The sequence below is a fragment of the Talpa occidentalis genome, unplaced genomic scaffold (assembly GCF_014898055.3).
Source record: "Talpa occidentalis isolate TD23 unplaced genomic scaffold, MPIMG_talOcc4v2.1 talOcc4.12, whole genome shotgun sequence".
Taxonomy (NCBI): domain Eukaryota; kingdom Metazoa; phylum Chordata; class Mammalia; order Eulipotyphla; family Talpidae; genus Talpa; species Talpa occidentalis.
In genome coordinates, this window is record NW_023601212.1 from 94,294,328 (window position 1) to 94,313,553 (window position 19,226).

At 50.3% G+C, this 19,226-nt stretch overlaps 1 protein-coding gene across 1 annotated transcript in view; it reads left to right on the top strand.

Moving 5' to 3' along the window:
* Positions 1 to 19,226, top strand: part of MYH11 (myosin heavy chain 11) — an 86,426-nt gene that overhangs the window by 41,536 nt on the left and 25,664 nt on the right. Inside the window, exons 6-19 of the mRNA XM_037507553.2 lie at positions 1,237 to 1,329; positions 3,570 to 3,633; positions 4,716 to 4,814; positions 7,706 to 7,849; positions 11,159 to 11,254; positions 12,409 to 12,527; positions 13,322 to 13,474; positions 14,368 to 14,541; positions 15,412 to 15,585; positions 16,018 to 16,132; positions 16,922 to 17,115; positions 18,447 to 18,568; positions 18,681 to 18,750; positions 18,917 to 19,077. Of these exons, the coding sequence (XP_037363450.1) occupies positions 1,237 to 1,329; positions 3,570 to 3,633; positions 4,716 to 4,814; positions 7,706 to 7,849; positions 11,159 to 11,254; positions 12,409 to 12,527; positions 13,322 to 13,474; positions 14,368 to 14,541; positions 15,412 to 15,585; positions 16,018 to 16,132; positions 16,922 to 17,115; positions 18,447 to 18,568; positions 18,681 to 18,750; positions 18,917 to 19,077 (1,778 nt within the window). The remainder of the gene's footprint in view (positions 1 to 1,236; positions 1,330 to 3,569; positions 3,634 to 4,715; positions 4,815 to 7,705; positions 7,850 to 11,158; positions 11,255 to 12,408; positions 12,528 to 13,321; positions 13,475 to 14,367; positions 14,542 to 15,411; positions 15,586 to 16,017; positions 16,133 to 16,921; positions 17,116 to 18,446; positions 18,569 to 18,680; positions 18,751 to 18,916; positions 19,078 to 19,226) is intronic.

A 19,226-nucleotide genomic window follows, 5' to 3' on the forward strand; every position in this document is an offset into this window, starting at 1 on the left:
TTTATCAAATAAGTGACTTGGCCCAGATTTCCTGGTTTAAGGTTCTGCTGAGAAGGACCTTTTTGCTCTACCAGCAAGAACTCCCATTCTAGCAAAGGGAAAGTTTTTCGGGGGATATGGAAACCCCAAGTTTGTGCTCACAGAAGCAATCCCTTTACTCTTTCCCCACCAGCCACGGGAAATGAGTTGCACTCATTGTAAGTCTTAAAGTCCCAGTTATGGAGGATTCCGCTTGGGGCTGGGATTTTCATGAAGACAGCCCTTTCTTTGGGAGCTGCAGAGGAGGAGGGCATGTGGATCAGTACAAACATAGATAAAGAGGAGCTTCCTATTTTGTCCCTTTGGGACGGCCACCGTGATGCCCTCCTGCTGTCAGAGGAGCAGGGAAAAGGCTTCCCGTCCCCCTCCAGTCCCTTTCCCAGCTGCGGTTTAACCCAGCCTTCCACCCGGGGAAAAAGGAAAGGGGTTGAGCAGAGAAAACCCTCCAGATCCAGACTGGGGAGGCCTCTGGGCCAGTCTGCTGAAGCCGCGTTTGGGGCAAAGAGCAGCTTGTCACTTCCCTGGCATGACTTACCCCATTGGCCTTTCCTGCCATGATGGAGCACGCGGCTGCATTGGTGCACAGGAGCCCCCTCGGAGGGCGCTCGTGGGCTGTGGCCAGTCTCAGCTGCATTTAACCTGGCGAATGGAGCTCAGGCAACCTGCTTTGAAGCTTTGTTCTGCAGTCAGTTGAAAGCGTTCCTGGTGGGTTTTGTACATTCCTTACTTGTTTTCCACAGACTTCAGAAAATTAGTCCAGAGAAAGGACAAATTGCAACTTTATCCATTAGAAAGACTGGCGTGGTTTAAGTAGGCAACAATTGCTTGTTACACAGGAGGAAGGTCATGGACAGCAGGGCAGGCTGCACATTGCACAATTCCCTGGGGCATTTTACTATGATATAAATCATATCGTTGGTGTCGTGAGTGGCAGCGATACTGCATGGATGAGCAGCCTGGGCTTGGGGAAAGTGACCTTCCCAGAGAACAGAGGTGCTGTCAAAGAGCTCAGTCAGTTGCTTCTCATCTGAAATCCTCAAGGAAAGCTGGCCTTTAGCATTGGGGTCTCCAAAGCGGTAGGAGATAGGCTAGAAAGAACCTGTGGGTTAAGGGTAGTTTTGTGGCAACATCCGTCGAGGACGGCACCGTCAGTGGCTGGGCCACGTTCCCCAATAACTGGATGTGAATGAATTTTAGGGTGAGCTGGAAAAGCAACTTCTACAAGCAAACCCAATTCTGGAGGCTTTTGGCAACGCCAAAACAGTCAAGAACGACAACTCTTCACGATTCGTAAGTCGCAAAGTCATGTGGGTTTTCTGGAAGGGGTCTGAGCCTTCTGTCCTCCCGCCTAGGAATGCAGGATGTGTGCGCAGGGGGAGTCTGAGATGCAGGGGGTGGGCCTGTAGGCACAAGAGTGCATTACTCTGTGTCTTTAGTTCTGTCTCAACCCTCTAGCCCTGCTAGGCCTCCTTCTCTCATTCATTCACCTACTGTTCATTCAATAGATATTTATTGAGCACCTGTGGTGTCCTAGACCCTTGTCAGGCATATAGCTAATTGACTTGGTGAATGTTTACTGAGCATCTAGTATATGTTAGTCACTCATATCCAAGAGTCATTTATTCAGCAAAACATGAATTGAGCACCTACTATGCACCAGGCACATACATCCTGCAGCAACTGCCTATTAAGCACCTACTGTGTCCAATCATTCTGATAGGCAGTTTGACACACACTATTCTCATTTTTCCATTTGCTGGGTTCATTCTTATTAAGCACCTACTGCATACTCAGCACCGAAGTAGTTTCTGGGTGAACAATTCAGGCTGGCTGCAGTCTTCCCAAAGCCATGGCGTATTTCAAGGAGGCAGGAGGCTCCCCCTTCCCACACACACACTCCTCCAAGCTCCCAGGGGCTCCCTTTTCTCACTGGATGTAGGAGCACCCTGAAAGGGGGCAGGTTTATGGTGCTCAGACAAGAAGTGTTTTATTGTGCAGAAGATGCAGTGGCCTCTGTAGGAGAATTCAAAAGATATTTTAATGAGGACAGGCTGTATCTGCATGCCAATAATGGGGGGACTGTGCTGATTACGGGGGTCCCTGGAACTGTCACTCGTGGGGTGGGACCCCATGGAAACCTCTTTTGCTCCCCATGACCAACTAATTATAACAAGTAATTGTGTCATGTCCTCTTATTTGACATCGGAGTTGCAGACCACACGGCTTGCTGCCGTCTGTTAACTCAGCCTGCGTCACACCCTATGGGTGCTCGGGCTAGACCCCCGAAGACACGTGTCCCCTCATTCTGTGGCTGTGGCAGCTGCCAGTGCTGGCTGGTCTGGGGCGGGGGTGGGGGACAACACGAGGGCGACACTTTCCAAAATGATGCTGACTCTTAGGGAAGTTCAGATAGAAGCAAAGATCCGTTTGCTCCACAGATACACCACCACGCCCTGCCATGTCTTTCTGTCTAAAACGGTTAGGGCCTAGGCTCAGCTGTCAGCCCTGTCACCTCTGGTACAGGTGGGACCTAGAAAGTCCAGGGGAAGGAGACAGTGCTTGGTGTCTGGGACTCTCCCGGTCACTGCCCAGCATCCTTGGCCCTGTCCACTGACAGCAGAAATGCCCACTGTCATGTCACAGCCCCCCAGACGTCCCCATCCCCCGCTCGTGTCTTAAATAAGAGCAAATTCAACTCTGGAAATATCCTGGGAGAGGGGTGGCCAGAGGGAGTGACTCGAGAGGGCGCCCTCTGCTGTTGCAGTGACTTTGGCCACCCCAGCCATTCCGTGGCGGGCTCCTCGTGGAGACTGTGTGACTTGGCCGAACCAGCCTAGGGGCTTCTGTCCTTGGGTCAGGCCCTGTTGCGGGCATCACGTTGGGGTGGGGAAGATGCGATCCTTTGTCAGCTAGTGAGAAAGCAGGACAGATGGATGCCACCAGATACAGGACCTGGCTGTCCTGGGTTTTCTGCCTGAGTGAGGCAGATAAGTTGGGCCTTGTCTCTGAGTAGAGAGATCGATGATCCTAGGAGGGTGGGGGGCATAGCCCAAACCTTCTACAGAACCCCCTTTGCCTGCTTGGAGGATTTTGTGGCTGCCTGGAGGCCTGTTCACCTGTCCCAAAGAAGAGGCTTAATTTGGACCTGATTGGATGAACTTGGACCTGATTGATGGGGTAGAGCAGGAGAGCCCCCCAAGTTGCGGGGAATTCTCTGGCCACCGGATGTAGTAAAAAGTCCTGCTACTTACCGCTGTCACATGGTGCAGGTCACACTGCCTCTCTCGGCCTCAGTTTCCTGCCTTTGGGATGGGGAGGGTCACTGCTATGGAGTCGAGATGTACAAGTGCTAAGTTCCTCTGTTGCTGGAAGACCCGAGAGAGACCCAGCTCCAAAGATGGTTCTTCCTCTGACAAGCCGACCCGTGAGATGCTGAATCTCTGGGTTTCCCCTGAAGGCCCCGCCTGCCTGTGGTGGGACTGGGGGTGCTGGGATGGACCACGGCGTGAGCAGTGTTTTCCTGTTGGCAGGGCAAGTTCATCCGCATCAACTTCGACGTCACCGGCTATATCGTGGGAGCCAACATCGACACATGTATCCTTAGCGTGTAACATCTTCCTGGGAGATGCTGGCTGAAATGAGATGCTGCATGTCGAGCCCTGGGGGTGGGGCAGCAAGCTGGGTTTCCAGGTGATGGGACAGATGCTGAGGACACTGCTGTCCAGGCTGGACATGGGCTCCTGTGGCTCAGGCAGCTGCTAGCAGCTTCCAGGGCGCCTGGAGCACAGGGCTGCTAAGTAGCTGGGCACGTGAATGCCCGGTCCTGTGACATCTGCTTATTGACCGGGACCCACAGGTGGAGGAAATCCACCTGGTGCAGCAGCCCAACTGCCTACGTGCTCTCTCTGCCATCCCCGACACCCCCAGCTTCTATGCCCCCCACGGGAGAATAACCCTCTTTAACTAGGGGGACCTGTTGACGGTTTCCCCAGGTGAATTGGCTGGGTCAAGATCACTCCTTGGGCCAGCATGGGTTCCCAGCACTGTGAAGCCCAGCCCCTTACCTCGGTGTTTTAACCAACAGACACTTGGCTTTGCCACTTCCTAACTGTGCTCTTGGGGTGACTTCCCTTCCTGAGCATCAGTTTCCATTTTTGAGAATGCAAATAAAATTTGCATGTTCTTCCTCGATGTCATGAGGCTGAAATGAAATAACACATGTCAAACACTCAGCACGGGGATCAAGAAGTTGTAGTGGGAGTAATGGTTTTCACTCTAATGTCTAAGCAGCTCACGCTACGGAAGACGAGAGGTGGTGGTGGTAGGGGAAACACTCAGCACCAAGCCGCCAGCCTCAGTCTTTGATCCTGAGGTCCTTTGACTCCTGTCTTTCTGTGCCTTTCCTTTCCCCTCTGTTCCCCTCCTTCTCTGTGGGCCTGGCTCCTGCCACCCACGGCCAGTGGGGCCCCTGAGCCAGGACTGGAAGGTCAAATGTGGGAATCAATCGTGGACACTTGGCTCCAGCTCCAAGGCTCTCAGCTGTCTCCACGCAGCCTTTCCTGGCCCCAGAGTTTCACCCCCAACTGCTGATGTGACAGGGATGGGGGAGGGAGGCTAGTTCCCTGCAAGGGGGTTACCTGTGGAGTACCTGGAATTCTGAACTCCTCCCAAACCAGATTTGTTAGAAAAGTCCAGAGCCATTCGCCAAGCCAGAGATGAGCGGACCTTCCACATCTTTTACTACATGATTGCTGGGGCCAAGGAGAAGATGAAAAGTAAGTGACCAGCAAGGATGTGTGTTGGGAGCCTTCAGCCCTGCCTTTATTATGATATAAGCTTTCCTGATTCGCTATTAGATAGATACTGACTTTGCCCAAGATTTCAGGGCAAGAATCCAGAATTTGGCCACCAAATGCATAATTCCTCGTCTCCTTCCAGTGAGTGCTTGTGGCTGCTGTTGTCATTTTTTCTTTGATTATGAGATATTTTATTTATTTTTGTGTAGAAGAACTGAGGTATAGGCCAGAGGTGTTGGGGGGGGGGTGGTGAGAGGATTCACCAGAGACAGAGTGGGGAGCAGAACAGGCAGATTGACTGAAATACACCGCTGAGGGGAGAGGTCTGCTGAGCCATGTGGGTCAGCTTCCTGTCGGGGGTCAAACTGAGGCCATGAGGTGTGGTGGCTCTGAGACTTAACCCTTTAAGCCACCAGAGAGGCCCTTCTGCTATCATTCTTGTGTACTGGGTACCTACTGTGTGCATAGTAGGCTTCCGCCCTTGGGCATCAGCTAATTCATCAAGTCCAACCAGGTCAGAAGATACCAAGTCCAATTAGACACAAGTGGCACCTTCAAGAAAGGGAGGAAGACAACTGCCATGTTTGCCAGTTTGTAAAACTTGCAAGTATAGGCAAGTAAGATGTATTCCAGGTGTGCAGGGAATTTGAGGGACAGCGCAACTAAGCAAGTTCATTACACATTACACATTTGAAATTGACTCTGGAGTGGCATTTGTAGGGCAGAGGTCGACACGCATGCATGTAAAGGTCCAGAGAGTGAATCTCCAGGTTGTGCTGTTTCTGCCTCAACCACCCAGCTCTGCCTCTGTCCTGCAGAAACAGCCAAGGGGCAGCTGTGTTACAGCAACACTTCATTTATAAGAATAGGCAGCCTGCTGTCATTTGCTGACCTCTGTTGTAGGGAAACAAGATTTCACAGAAATGCCTTCTACTGTATACAGATTTCAGAAATTTTACAGTCTAGACATGAAGTAATCCAGTTCTTAAAAGAATATACAAATCCTGTAACTGAAAAAGGATATATGGCAGGGAATATAGACACCAGATATGGTCTATATTCTCACAATATGTTTCAGTCCAAAATGTTATGAGATCAATATAAACTTTGCTTCCCATCAGTTTTGTGGCTCAGGATTATTTATTTTGGCTAAGAAAATAGGAATGTGCAGGTATCTTTGAGTTGATGGGGGGGTCACTCCCCCCACTAGGGGGAGAGATTTATTATGTCCTCATTTATTATGCCCTACTGGTAAGAGGTAGTGCAATTTTGGATAAAGAGGACAATGCTGACTTACCAGCAAGCAGGCAAATCATCAGCTACAGTGAGGAACACTCTGGGTGGCCCAGGGAGAAATGTTTCCATCCCTTCTTCTCTTTGTCAGCAAAGTCAGTATTTTGGTGACTTGGGTTTTGGCTTCATGTTTGCCTTGAATCTTCCATAAACTGGGCAAGGAGAAGGCTAACAGCCAAAATTCCTAGGGACCAGTTGCATTCTCGATGATGGATCTTGGAAGAGGTTAGGCTTTCAGAGCGAGTGCAATGTCCGTAACTTATCCACCAGCTGGATAATGACGTTTTGGCCAAGAATCACAGCCTTGTGACTTTAACTAGATCTCTCGATTAATCCAAAGGTTTGAAGTAACTGATGCTTTGGAGTCCATTTAGCCTCAAGTCTTTCAAGTAACTTCCAAATGACCTGACCCATCCAAGAACTTTGTTTAAAAAGAAAACTATTTTACTGACTTTTCCCTACAGCTATCATCAAATCCAGTCTAATTAAAACTTGTTCTGGAACAGGATTTGTGATGTGTTGGAGAGTGTCATAAAAGCAAATAGTACACGAAAAAGGGAAGTATAAATTTCAGGGAAATAGGGGGACTGTGTAGCCATAAGGCACCCCTGAATACATCCTGACAGAACACAATAGTTAATAGATACAATAATATAAACAAGAAATTGGCAAGTATTTTTGCTAAAGTGCCAGATGGTACGTATTTTAGGCTTGGAGGACCATATGGTTTCTGTTGCAACTGCTCAAATCTGCCTCTGTAATGTGAGATCAGCCATAGACAACCGACGGAAACATGAGGGACCATGTTCCAATAAATCTTTATTTACACCAGCAGATGTGTTGGCCCCTGACATAAGCTTTATCTATTGATTGAACTAGAACTAGTTGGAGGACAGGGAGGGTGGTGAAATGAGCTAAATCTTTATTCACCACAGCAGGAAGGTAATTGACAACATCTAATTTTGACATACCAAAAGAAGCCTATTTATAAGTGATATATGAACATAATATTATATACTATAAGCCTATTATATTTAGAGATAGTGGTAACTACCAGGAGAAACAGATATGAGAGATAAAAGCAGTGATTGTAGGGCAGGTAAGACTTGGAGAAGGGATGTGACAGAGAATGGTGTTTTTATTATAAACCCTTTATTAGTAACTGATTTTTAAGATTCATGTGCGTATCATATAGATTTTGATAAATGGATGCATGAAGATGGATCCAACTTTTCAAATGGGTTTGTTCCTGAAATCAGGTGCCTTTGGGCAATTGAGATAAAGGTGTCCTTTCCTCCAGGTAAATACAAACCCACATCTGAGGTCATGACTTAGGAAATGAGGCACAGGCTGGTTTTCAGCTGCCTGGCACCCTGGAGCGGTGCACAACTCGGGCCACTGGATGAGGCCAGTGATGGCTGGTGATGGCTTCTATGCAATGAAGCAGAAGGAAGGTTTTTAACTGAGTCTTAGGGAAGGGGGAGAAGTTGTGATGGCGCCAGACCCTCAACCACGTTGCTGTCTCCTGCTCAAAGCAGAATTGTGTCTTTCTGACCACCCTCTTCCTCTCTTTCTAGACGACTTGCTTTTGGAGGGCTTCAGCAACTACACCTTCCTCTCCAATGGCTACGTGCCCATCCCGGCTGCCCAGGACGACGAGATGTTCCAGGAGACCCTGGAGGCCATGGGGATCATGGGCTTCAATGAAGAGGAACAGCTGGGTGAGTGTCACCGTGAGTCCAGGGCCAGGAAAGAGGACTGGATGCGTGTTCTTGGTGCACTGGAACCAGTTAGGGACTCATCTCTGGTCAGGACAGATTTCTGTTCTTTGAATTCCTACCTCCTCAGAAACAGAGAGAGAGAGAAGAAGGAAAGGAACATTCCTTTAAGGGTTTACTGGTGTTTTTGAAAAGTTGCTGCATCACTTGGGGTTCTTGCAGTGGAAAGTGACCCAAATTAGCTTATGTGAAAAGGAAAATGATTCACTCATAGAGCTGAAGGTTCAGGGAGACTGGTTTCAGGCTCAAAGACATCTCTGGAATGTGGCTTCTCAACAGGATTGTCTTTTTTTTTTTTTTTAAATGTATTTTACTTATGTATGCATACAAGAACTGGGGTATAGGCCAGAGGAACAGGGGGTGAGAGGATTCACCATAGGCAGAGTGGGGAGCAGAACAGGCAGATCCACTGAAATACACTGCTGAGGGGAGCAGCAGGTGAGACAGGAGAGGTCTGCTGCGCCATGTGGGTCAGCTCCCTGGCCGGGGGGTCAAACTCATGCTGCAGTGGCTGGCAATTGCTTGATGGTGCTGAGACTTTAACCCCCGCATCACCAGGGAGACCCTAAACAGGATTGTCTTTAGGAAGTTTCTTGGCAGCAAAATGGCTGCTGCAGCTCTAGCCCTTACATCTTTGGGTTTACATCCAGCAGAAAAAAAGCAGAGTGGATTCCCTGCTGGAGTCTCTAAATGGACTCTTGGTGCTCGGTCCACATTGATATGCTTGCTGTTCACTGTTGCCAAGGCTGAGGAAAACTCTGGGTAGTGTGTGTCATAGCCTCTGTTCCATTCTTGGAGCTGGAGATAGAGCTGGCCGGCCTTCTCAAGAATAGGAGGGCAGAGGAGAGGTGAGGGGCATTGACTGAGGCAGTGGGTTAGCTGGCTCTTCTTGGAGAAGTCCTGGCGTAGACCAGTGAGGACTATGTCATCAACCATGACCAAGACACACGTTCAGTCCTGAGAACAGGATAGACTCAAGGAGATATTCTTGGTTTCTACACTGTGCTCCATGAAATACTTTTCCACATTAGATGTGCCCCAGTGTTCAAGGTTAATTTCTTTTGAGAAACCAGAACAAGATCATGGAAAATTTCCCTCCCTTCACACGCACACCCCCCCCCCCTCAGAGCCCCAGAATAGCACAAAGGCTTAAATGCAGTGGGCAGGGAGGGACAGTGCCTCCCAAGATGACCTGGGGCCCAGAAAGAGAACCTTCCATGGATCAGTTGACAAATGGACAGTGTTTGTGGGTTTTGGCTGGGGCCCCACAGCAGGCTAACAGGACCCCTTTCCAAATGATTTGGGCTCTTCAAGAGCGGTGCATTGTATTTGGAACACACATCCATTTTGCTTCAGGAATAAAACAACAACAACAATGAATGATTAAGCACTTGCTATGAGCCAGGCGTTTCCAAAATCCTCCTCCATTTAACCATAACACGGTGTTCAGTTTTATTTAAAGAACAGAAAACTGCAACAAACTAAAAATATGTATTGGTAAAGAATTTATTACTCTTTGACCTTAGGAAAGAAAACGAGGGAGTCATTTAAATTGCTTTAGAATAACCTTGACTTCCCCAGAAATGCTTCTGATTTGCTTAAAGGTATCAGCTGACAAAGCAAGAAGCTAAGTGCTTTGTATGTATTAATATCACAACAACCCTGTGAAGTGACTGTTGTTGTCCCCAATTGGCAGGTGAGGAAACTGAGGCATAGAGGTGTGAAGGGAATTGTCCCAGAACAACGGTTGCTGGTGGAGCTGAGACCACATTGCTAGGATGTGATATTACTGTTCTCCTTGTATTTGTTTTTACTGTCGCCCTCTATTTATGGCAAGGGAAACTGACTTTTCTCTTAAGATAAAGTTTCCTCTGAAAGTGAATTGAAGGAAAGAGATGTGATTTTAAAGAAAGGTTAGGGGGGCCTCCCCGGTGGTGCAGCAGTTGAGTGCTGGGTTGCGAAGCTGCCCTCAGCCTCTGCAGTGCGGGTTCGATCCCCAGCTGCCAGGCAAGGGTCACACTTGGCGCGCAGACCTCTTCTGCCACGCCCACTGCTCCCCTCAGCAGTGTATTTCGTCAGTCTGCCTGTTCTGTTCCCCGCTCTGGCTCTGGTGAATTCTCTCATCCTCCCATGCATCTGACTGAACCCAGTGCTTGTATAAATAAATAAATAAATCTTAAAAAAAAAAAAAAAAGGTTAGGGGAGTAACAGAGCAGATGGCACCAGGTAGAATCAGCTTTAAGGTGCCCAGTGCCTGTGGGCATGGTATGGCAGTGCCAACCCTTCCCAAAGGGGCTGAAGGTGAGAAAGGATCCAGGGGTCTGGAAACAAATTACTTTGTCCGGAGACAACTGGACAAGTGAGAAAAATTTCCTTCTCCTTTACTCTAATACAGGGGTCTTGCTCAGCCAGAATATGGTAAGAAGTACAGGTTTGGATTTTCAAAAAATACCTTCTGTTGACATAATTTACATTTAAAAAATTGTAAGTGTAGTTAGATGGTGTTTTACAGACAAGACACACCTCTGCAACTATCACCCATTTTAATCTAGAGAAAACCAGCAGCAACCCCTCCCACACACACCCCCCCAGCCCCACTAAAGTTCCCCCAAATCAAAGATAACCATTATCTGTACTTCTCACAACATAGTTTCTCCCGTTCTTGAGCTTTCTAAAAATGGGCTTACATGGCGTGTTCTTGTTTGCACTCTGGCATCTTTTGCCCAGCATTTTTGTTGATGCGATACAGCCATTGTGTTGTTTGCAGTTGTAAATCATTCATTGTAAATCATTCATATGAAGAGGTTGGCAGGGTTTTCTGCATAGGGCTGGATAGTAAGCACTTGAGCCACTGCAAGCTGTGCAGCTCCTTGAGCCCATTCACCTGCAGGATGCAAGTGTAGGATGCAAGCAGCTGCAGGCAACCTGTGAGGGGCTGAGGACTGTGATTTCTGATAAAACTTTATTTACAACTGCAAGCAGCAGGCCGGGTATGGACCGCAGGCTGTGGTCTGCCACAGCATCCCCTGGTAGTCCAAGAGTGTTAGCAACCATCTGAAAATATTCTGTTTCCCCCACTGCCAGGTCGGGCTTTCTCCCATTAGCAGAGAATTAGGGTAGCATGACTTTCTCTGTAAAGCTCAGGACTGAGTCTCTTTAAGGGAAAGGCTGGCTGGGAACCCCCATGACTCCCACACTCCAGACCTCCAGAGACCTTGGCTTTGACTCAATCTGCCCTTCTCCTCACCTCAGCTATACTGAAGGTGGTGTCGTCCGTCCTGCAGCTTGGAAACATTGTCTTCAAGAAGGAAAGAAACACAGACCAGGCGTCCATGCCAGATAACACAGGTACCCACCCCCTTCCCCCTGGCAGTGATGACTTGGGGTGATGGGAGGGAGGGTCACTATAGGTATTGGGTTATTTTTCTGGATGAGCGTGTCTGGCAATAATTAGCAAGCGCTAAGCTGGGTTGTTATCAGACTCCCCTCCTCTTACAAACTTTTCACTGCTGTGGATCCTGTGCTGGGAAGTACTTGAATCAGGTGGGGTGGAGGGAGGAGAATGAATTATTTTTGACCAGACAGGATCCTTTGGGGGCATCTTTCCTAAATCCCGCCCCCCCCTTCTTGTTTAATATTTTTTGAGCACATACTGAGTGCCTGGGCTGGGATACAGTGGGGGCAGGACAGAAAAATCTCCATTTCTTATGGCACCTCGTGGCTTGCTGGGAAACAGATCTCAAGTTCCCCGGTAGATGGAGACACTAGGTCAACTACACGGTGCCCAGTAAATTAGCATTTCAGATCAACAGCGAACACTTTTTAGGGTAAGTATGTCCTATGCAATATACGGGACATCCTTATACTAAAAAGTTGTTCTTTCTTTATCTGAAATTCAAGTTTAACTTGCGAGCTCATTCCTTTAACTGCTATTTGGGATTTCACTTGACAAAAATACTATTCTATATTGATTTGCTCCCATAATAGTGGACATTTTTTCCCATTATTTTGCCACTACAAATGGTGCTGCAAAAACCTCTTGGCAGAGTGAAACAAATGATTATGGAATGGTTAATACCCGGCAGACTCTATGTTCCTGACCTTATTTAACCCCATCGACAACCGCATAGGTTCTAAGTAGCTGAACTTGTCTTACAAGCTGAGAAAAGCAAGAATCCAGGAAGTTGAATAGGTTTTCCAAAAGCACATTGAAGGCATCAGCTAGGGGGCAAGGATTTGAACAGAAAACTCTCTGACCCTAAAGCCCCAGTTGGCTCATCCTTCCATCCCACTCCTGCCAGCACCTCTTAGCAAAACTTTAGGGGTGAGGTCACTAATGCCCCAGTTCTCAGGACTCTATCCCGCTGTGTCCACAGCCATTGTGCTCTGTCTCCTCAAGCAAAACCAATCTGCAGACTACAAATTTCTCATGTCAGGGGGCTTCCTCCCCAAGACTTCTCTTTCGTGATACACTTAATTAATATGCCTTTTTCTCCATCCAGCCGCTCAGAAAGTCTGCCACCTTGCGGGAATTAATGTGACGGATTTCACCAGAGCCATTCTAACCCCACGTATCAAAGTCGGGCGGGATGTGGTACAGAAAGCTCAGACAAAGGAACAGGTAACGATGTGCTTCCCATTACTCTGCCTTTTCCTGCAGAATCTTCTGTTCATCTTCATCTATCCACCCATTCATCCATCTGTCCATTCAAGCATACATCCTTCTTGCTGTATTCTTCTGTCCATCCATCAGATCATCCATCTGTCCACCCATCCATCAATTCATCTGTGCACCTTCATCTCTCCATCCATCCATTCACCCATGCATCTATGCATCCACCCGCCCATTCTTATATTCATCCATTCACCTATTTATCCATCTACTCATCCATCTTTTATCCATCCATCCATTCCTCCAGCCAGCCAGCCAGCCAGCCAGCCAGCCATATCTTTATCCATCATCTACCCAATACTAGAATATTCCAAGTCCCAGGTGAGGTTTTGAAGATGAAACACTGGATGAGAACACCAAAGCCCCTCATCCATCACCTTAGCCTGCTCTCTCAGTTGTAGATAAAGGGGAACAAAGAGATTTTTCTTTGCAAGTGATAGTATGTGCTTTCTAGAAGCAGGACTGACCACCTCCAGATGATCCCTGGGATGGAACGGGCTCCATTCTGTTCCAAGACCCTCCAGAAAGTGTTCATTTATCACAAATGGGCATTCCCTTAGGTCTGACCACTTATCCCTACTGCTACTTTTCTACTGGTTGTAGATATGATACAACTTCCCTTTTTGGTTTTTTTTAAAAGACTGACTGTAGGTAAGGGAGAAAATAAAAATCTGAACCAACGGCCAGTCTCCTGCGAAAACATAGCCCTTGGAAATAACCTCGCCCCCTTGCGCCCACTGCAGGCCGACTTCGCCATAGAGGCTCTGGCCAAGGCCACTTACGAGCGCCTTTTCCGATGGATTCTTGGCCGTGTGAACAAAGCCCTGGATAAGACCCACCGGCAAGGAGCTTCATTCCTGGGGATCCTGGACATTGCTGGATTTGAGATCTTTGAGGTACAGCCTGGCAGATCACAACAGCCCTGGTTTTGGTTCTCTGGAGTCAAGCCTCCCTTCGGAGAAATCTTTATTTGGGAGAAAGGCAAGCAGATGGCTACTAGGGGTAGGGGCCATCTAGTTAAGGTTAGATCCTAAAGGGTGTAAGAGACAGAAATCCAATAGCGAATGTCTTGGCTTGTGGAACTGAGACACCAGGGGTACAGGTGGATCCAACAGGCGGGATCTGATCTGCCCTCTCTGTCCTCAACCTTCCTCCACAATGGCTTCTCTCTCAAGTGGGCTCACCCCCTCATGGTGGCAAGATGGCCGCAGCCCTAGATTGCTTCTCAGCAACCCTGGAAGTTCCAACTAGGTCTAGCTGTTTTCATCAGTTCCAACCAAACTCCTGGAGTTGCATCCCATGGGCCTTCACTCACCTGAGCTGGGCTGTGTGCTCGCCTCAAACCCAGCCCTGCTCTCAGGGCCTTCAGTACTTCATGAAGCATAGACATGGCCCCTGGCTCCTGCCCCAAGAGTCAGAGGGCAGTTCTCAGTGGCAGGGCAGGTGTTGCGATGGGCAGGCGTTCCAAAACATCTCCTGTGGAATTACTCCCATTCTGAGCCTCAGTTTCCACATCTGTCAAATGGAGATGCTCAATTACCTTACGTGACAATTCTCTCTCTAAACCATTGTGCAGGTGAAGGAGATTAGTAACCTTTAAAAATGTATTTTTGGTCATGCGGCATGAGAATGGCTGACCCTGTGGACTCTGGGGGGGGGGCCTTGTTGGAGCCTCTGTCCTCTGTGGGTGCTGAGATGGAAGAACAGGCTGGAAAAAAAGGCATCAGGCCAAAGAGCTCCTTCTCTGGGCCCCGACCGCGCTCTTACTGGCCGCCCTTCCTGTGCGCAGGTGAACTCCTTCGAGCAGCTGTGCATCAACTACACCAACGAGAAGCTGCAGCAGCTCTTCAACCACACCATGTTCATCCTGGAGCAGGAGGAGTACCAGCGCGAGGGCATTGAGTGGAACTTCATTGACTTCGGGCTGGACCTGCAGCCCTGCATCGAGCTGATCGAGCGGCCGGTGAGAGTCCACGTCTCACTCGTGTGCGTGCGTGGCCTCCGCAGCCGCCACGTGGACCCGGCACGCCCTCCTTTCTCTGTTCCCTCCCTCCTCCTTCTCCTTTCTTCTTCATTCCTTCCCTTTCCTTCTCTCTCAGCCACTCATTCCCAAAGGTGGGAATCCTTGTTATGCTCACTGACGGATCCCAAACTCCTAGAACCACACACATAGTAGGTGCACAAGCAATCACTTTTGAGTGAGTACCTACTGCGTGCTGGGCCCTCTTAGGGGCTAGGGTTGCAACCGTGAGCAAGACGGACATAGTCCCTGCCTGGAGGAGCAGGTAATGAAACTAGACAGACAAAGCAACTAAAATTCTGGAAAAGGCCCCTGTGGAGAATGATTTCGGGAGGCCTGTTGTGGACGGAGCAATCAAGAAACACTTCTCTCATTCAAGCCAAAAAAGGGAAGACCATTCCCGCAGAGCGAGCGCACATTTGGCAGTGCTCCTGACAGCTTGGTTTACACTGTCTCAGCCACAGGGAAGCACTTTCCTAAGAGGAACCCTGAGTTGAATTTAAATGTAAAACGAGGAATTCCTTTCCTAACGTGACATCTTTGTGATGTTGTGTGTTGCCCACTAGGGGGCAGCAGCCAAGATACGGTCTGTGGATGGCCGCCCTGCATTCCCAAGGCCGGGCCCCTGGACTTCGGGTAACTGAAGGCTAGTTCTGCAGGGAGAGCGGAGGGCATGAACCCATCTTTCTATGTAGGCAGGCACAGTACTAGGGCGAGGGCTGCCTCTGCATGTGTTTGTGTGGCCAGCTTCTCCCGGCCAGCTTCAGACTCGGGTGCCCCCGGCTGTGACCAGGCCCCACTTGTCTCCCACAGAACAACCCCCCAGGTGTGCTGGCCCTGCTGGACGAGGAGTGCTGGTTCCCCAAAGCCACGGACAAGTCTTTCGTGGAGAAGCTGTGCTCGGAGCAAGGCAACCACCCCAAATTTCAGAAGCCCAAGCAGCTCAAGGACAAAACCGAGTTCTCTATTATCCACTATGCCGGGAAGGTACCAGCCGCCATCCCCAGGGCCCCCTCTGTCTTGGGGGACGTGGGCGGGATGCTCAGAGTAGGAGCAACTCGGGAATGGCAGAACCCACCTGCTGTACCCCCAGCTTGTCCTGTCTGTGATGTGCAGAAGCATCTGTGTAGGGCAAAGCCTTGCCTGCATCAGCCTCTCTAACTTATCCTGACTGTGGTGACCAGGCAGGGAACAGAGTCAGGGCTCCCCAGCAATGGCTGCTGATGCCATACTGTGTGCAGCGCCCTTCACAACCCGATCCTTCCTCTCTGGTGGTGTCTGTGGGTCCCCATCATGGCGACCACTACGTCATTTCCTCTGCGACCTCAGAAGATCTGGAGGGAAACGGGAGGACTCGGGCCCTGCCCTTGGTCAGTGAGTGGAGCAGAAGCGTCTGACTGATGGGGTGGCCCTTGGCAGGTGGACTACAACGCCAGTGCCTGGCTGACCAAGAACATGGACCCGCTGAACGACAACGTGACGTCCCTCCTCAACGCCTCCTCGGATAAGTTTGTGGCTGACCTGTGGAAGGACGGTAAGCACCCCCCAGCCACAGGACTGAGCACCCAGAGTCTTCCACCTCCTTCCAGCTGCTGCTGATTCCCACGTCTACTCTGGGGTGGGGGTGCTGGCTGTGGGTGTTACCCAGAGGACAGTGCTCGCAGGTGCTGGCGATATCTTAGTGACACATTCAGCCACTTCTGGAGGGGTGACCTCCGGGTCCCTCCACCTCCATCTGGTCCCCAGGGAGATGCTCCTGAGTCAGGGCTCAGGTATTGACAGGGAGTAGCAGCAAGGCATGGTGAATTAGAGCTCCCCCTCTTACCCACCCTCTACATCTAGAGTCCGAAGCCTTACCTCTGTCTTACCTCTGCTAGCTTCTCAACAATATTTGTTGGCCAGTGAAGGGCTGAAGACAGGCAGGGAGGTAAGCACTTCACTTAACAAGACTTATTTGCTTATTCTTGCCCTTGGAGGCAGAAGCTATTATTATACCCATTTTGTAGAAGGAGAAATTGAGGCACAAAATGGTGCTGGGCCAAGGGAGTGGCAAGAACAGAATGTACTGCCCAGTCTCTGCGACCCCCCAGAGACAGTTGGTCCTTTTTGTCACTCAGGAGCTTGGGCATGTCCCAAATAGATAACACTGGAAAGTGGCCCCACCGCTGATCCTTACCTGGAGGGACGTCATTGCCTGGCCAAGAAAAAGAAGGGGGGACAGTGCCTACCCAAGTGATACTGGGGACCCATGACACCACCCTGGCCCTCTTGCCTATTGTGGGGGTGTGGGCAGAGGCTGAGCCTGCTTTGCATGTGCCCCTAGTGGACCGCATCGTGGGGCTGGACCAGATGGCCAAGATGACAGAGAGCTCGCTGCCCAGCGCCTCCAAGACCAAGAAGGGCATGTTCCGCACGGTGGGCCAGCTGTACAAGGAGCAGCTGGGGAAGCTGATGACCACGCTGCGCAACACCACGCCCAACTTCGTGCGCTGCATCATCCCCAACCACGAGAAGAGGGTGAGGGCCTGCCCGGCAGCTTGGGTCATCAGTGTCCCCTCTGGGTAGAGCTTAAGGGGGCTGCTGGGGAGGGGAAGGCAGACCAGGGCAGCGGGGCAGGAGGAAAGCTTGATCCCCCACCCACCCCGAGGACTCAGTCTGACCTGGAAGGAGGGTTATCTGAACGTGGTGCCCGTTCCCCACCCTGGAGGCACAAGAAGGCAAGGGAGGGAGGGAGTTGCTGCCCAAGGTATCAAGTTACTCTGTTCCTAAGACCAGTCAGTATTTACGGAGCTCTGCTGGGCCAGATGCTGGGGCTACAAATCTGAATAAATTGTAGTCCTTGCCTGCAGGTTTCTCACAAACTAGTGCAGAGGTGCTCAGCCATTGTGACCTCCAAGGGAGCTTTGGCTACATCTTGAGATGTTTTTGGAGGGTCTGCTGCTGGCACCCAGTGCATGGAGAGCAGGGAGGTGCTAACCACCCCACAGTGGCCAGGACAGCAGGGAATCACCCAGCCTGAGATGTCAGCAGCGCTGGACTTGTGAGAGGGCCAGTGGAAAGGCTCCTGTAGACACTCAAGCTAGTAACCAGGTTGTAATATGGTAAATTATGGGAACGCTGAAGAGCTCGACCTTCCACTCCAGCCTGAGGACTCAGAGAAGTCTTGTTAGAAACATTAAGTAGGCATCAAAACAAGACAAAGAAAAAGGAATAAGTAGACATCAGTTTGGTGAAGCAGAAGGTAGGGTGGGGAGGGCATTCAAGGCAGAAGGACCGACCAGAGTGTGGCAATGGGAAATGTTGGATCCAGGTAAGAAAAAAAGAGGCTGTTTGCTTCATGTTGACATGTGATGGTGTGAGCTAGGGGTTAGATCATGGTGCTCCTTGTGGGTGGGCCAGAACTTGTCTGTTTTTCTAGAGGATCCACTGCTTTAAAAGGCAGGGGTAGGTCACAATCAGATTTATTATTTTAGAAACCAATTGGGGGAGTGCCAGGACAGGGGTGGGATGACCCAGTGGGAGGCTGGTAGCTCCCTGGGCAGAAGGCAATGGTGAGTGCATGGCAGTGGTGATGGCAGAGGAGAGAAGTCGTGGGTTGGGAGCCTCAGAAATAGAGGCTGGTGATGGACAGAAAATGAGAGAGAGGGAGGTGATAAGGCAGAAGCCCCAGTTTCAAGCCAGGTGATGCTAGTGCCACCAAGTAGAAGAGAGATGGCACCTGAAACCTTACTTGGTGCCTCTGTAAATCCCCAGTGGCCTGGCGAGGTGGGTCACCCAGGCCTGAGAGTCAGGACCCACTGCTTCCATGTCCCGGTCCCCATGGTCTGCTGCCCATTCTACCTTTGCAGTCCGGCAAGCTCGATGCCTTCCTGGTGCTGGAGCAGCTGCGGTGCAACGGGGTGTTAGAAGGCATCCGCATCTGCCGTCAGGGCTTCCCCAACAGGATCGTCTTCCAGGAGTTCCGCCAACGGTGAGCCTGGTGGGGGCAGTTACAGGTGGGGCAGTGGGTGAGCAAGGCTGGGTGGAGGACAGAAGCTGGAGAGGCGCTCAGTGGATTACTCCTTCCTTGCCTGTGTCTCCAGCTATGAGATCCTGGCCGCGAATGCCATCCCCAAAGGCTTCATGGATGGGAAGCAAGCCTGCATTCTCATGGTGAGCCAGCCCCTCCCGAGACATCAAGCTGCAGCCCCCCCAGCCTCTGGGCCTTCTGCCAGGAGCTGCTGCAGCTGGGGCCCAACTGAAACACACCACCCCTCGACCCTCCCCAGCCAAGTGGCACAGCGGAAAACGGGGACTCTCATCTTCCTTCCTTCTGCAGATCAAAGCCCTCGAGCTTGACCCCAACTTGTACAGGATTGGGCAGAGCAAAATCTTCTTCCGAACCGGGGTCCTGGCCCACCTGGAAGAGGAGCGAGACTTGAAAATCACTGATGTCATCATGGCTTTCCAGGCCATGTGTCGTGGCTACCTGGCCAGAAAGTAAAGACCCACATTCTTGCTTCCCCACAAGCACAGACTAGAAATGCAAACTCTTGGGGGGCTTTCTGGCCATGTGTCCTGACTCCCCGAGGCTAAGAGGCCAGCTACTCTGAGATGCGATGCTGACTAGATGGCAGCTTTTCTTGCAG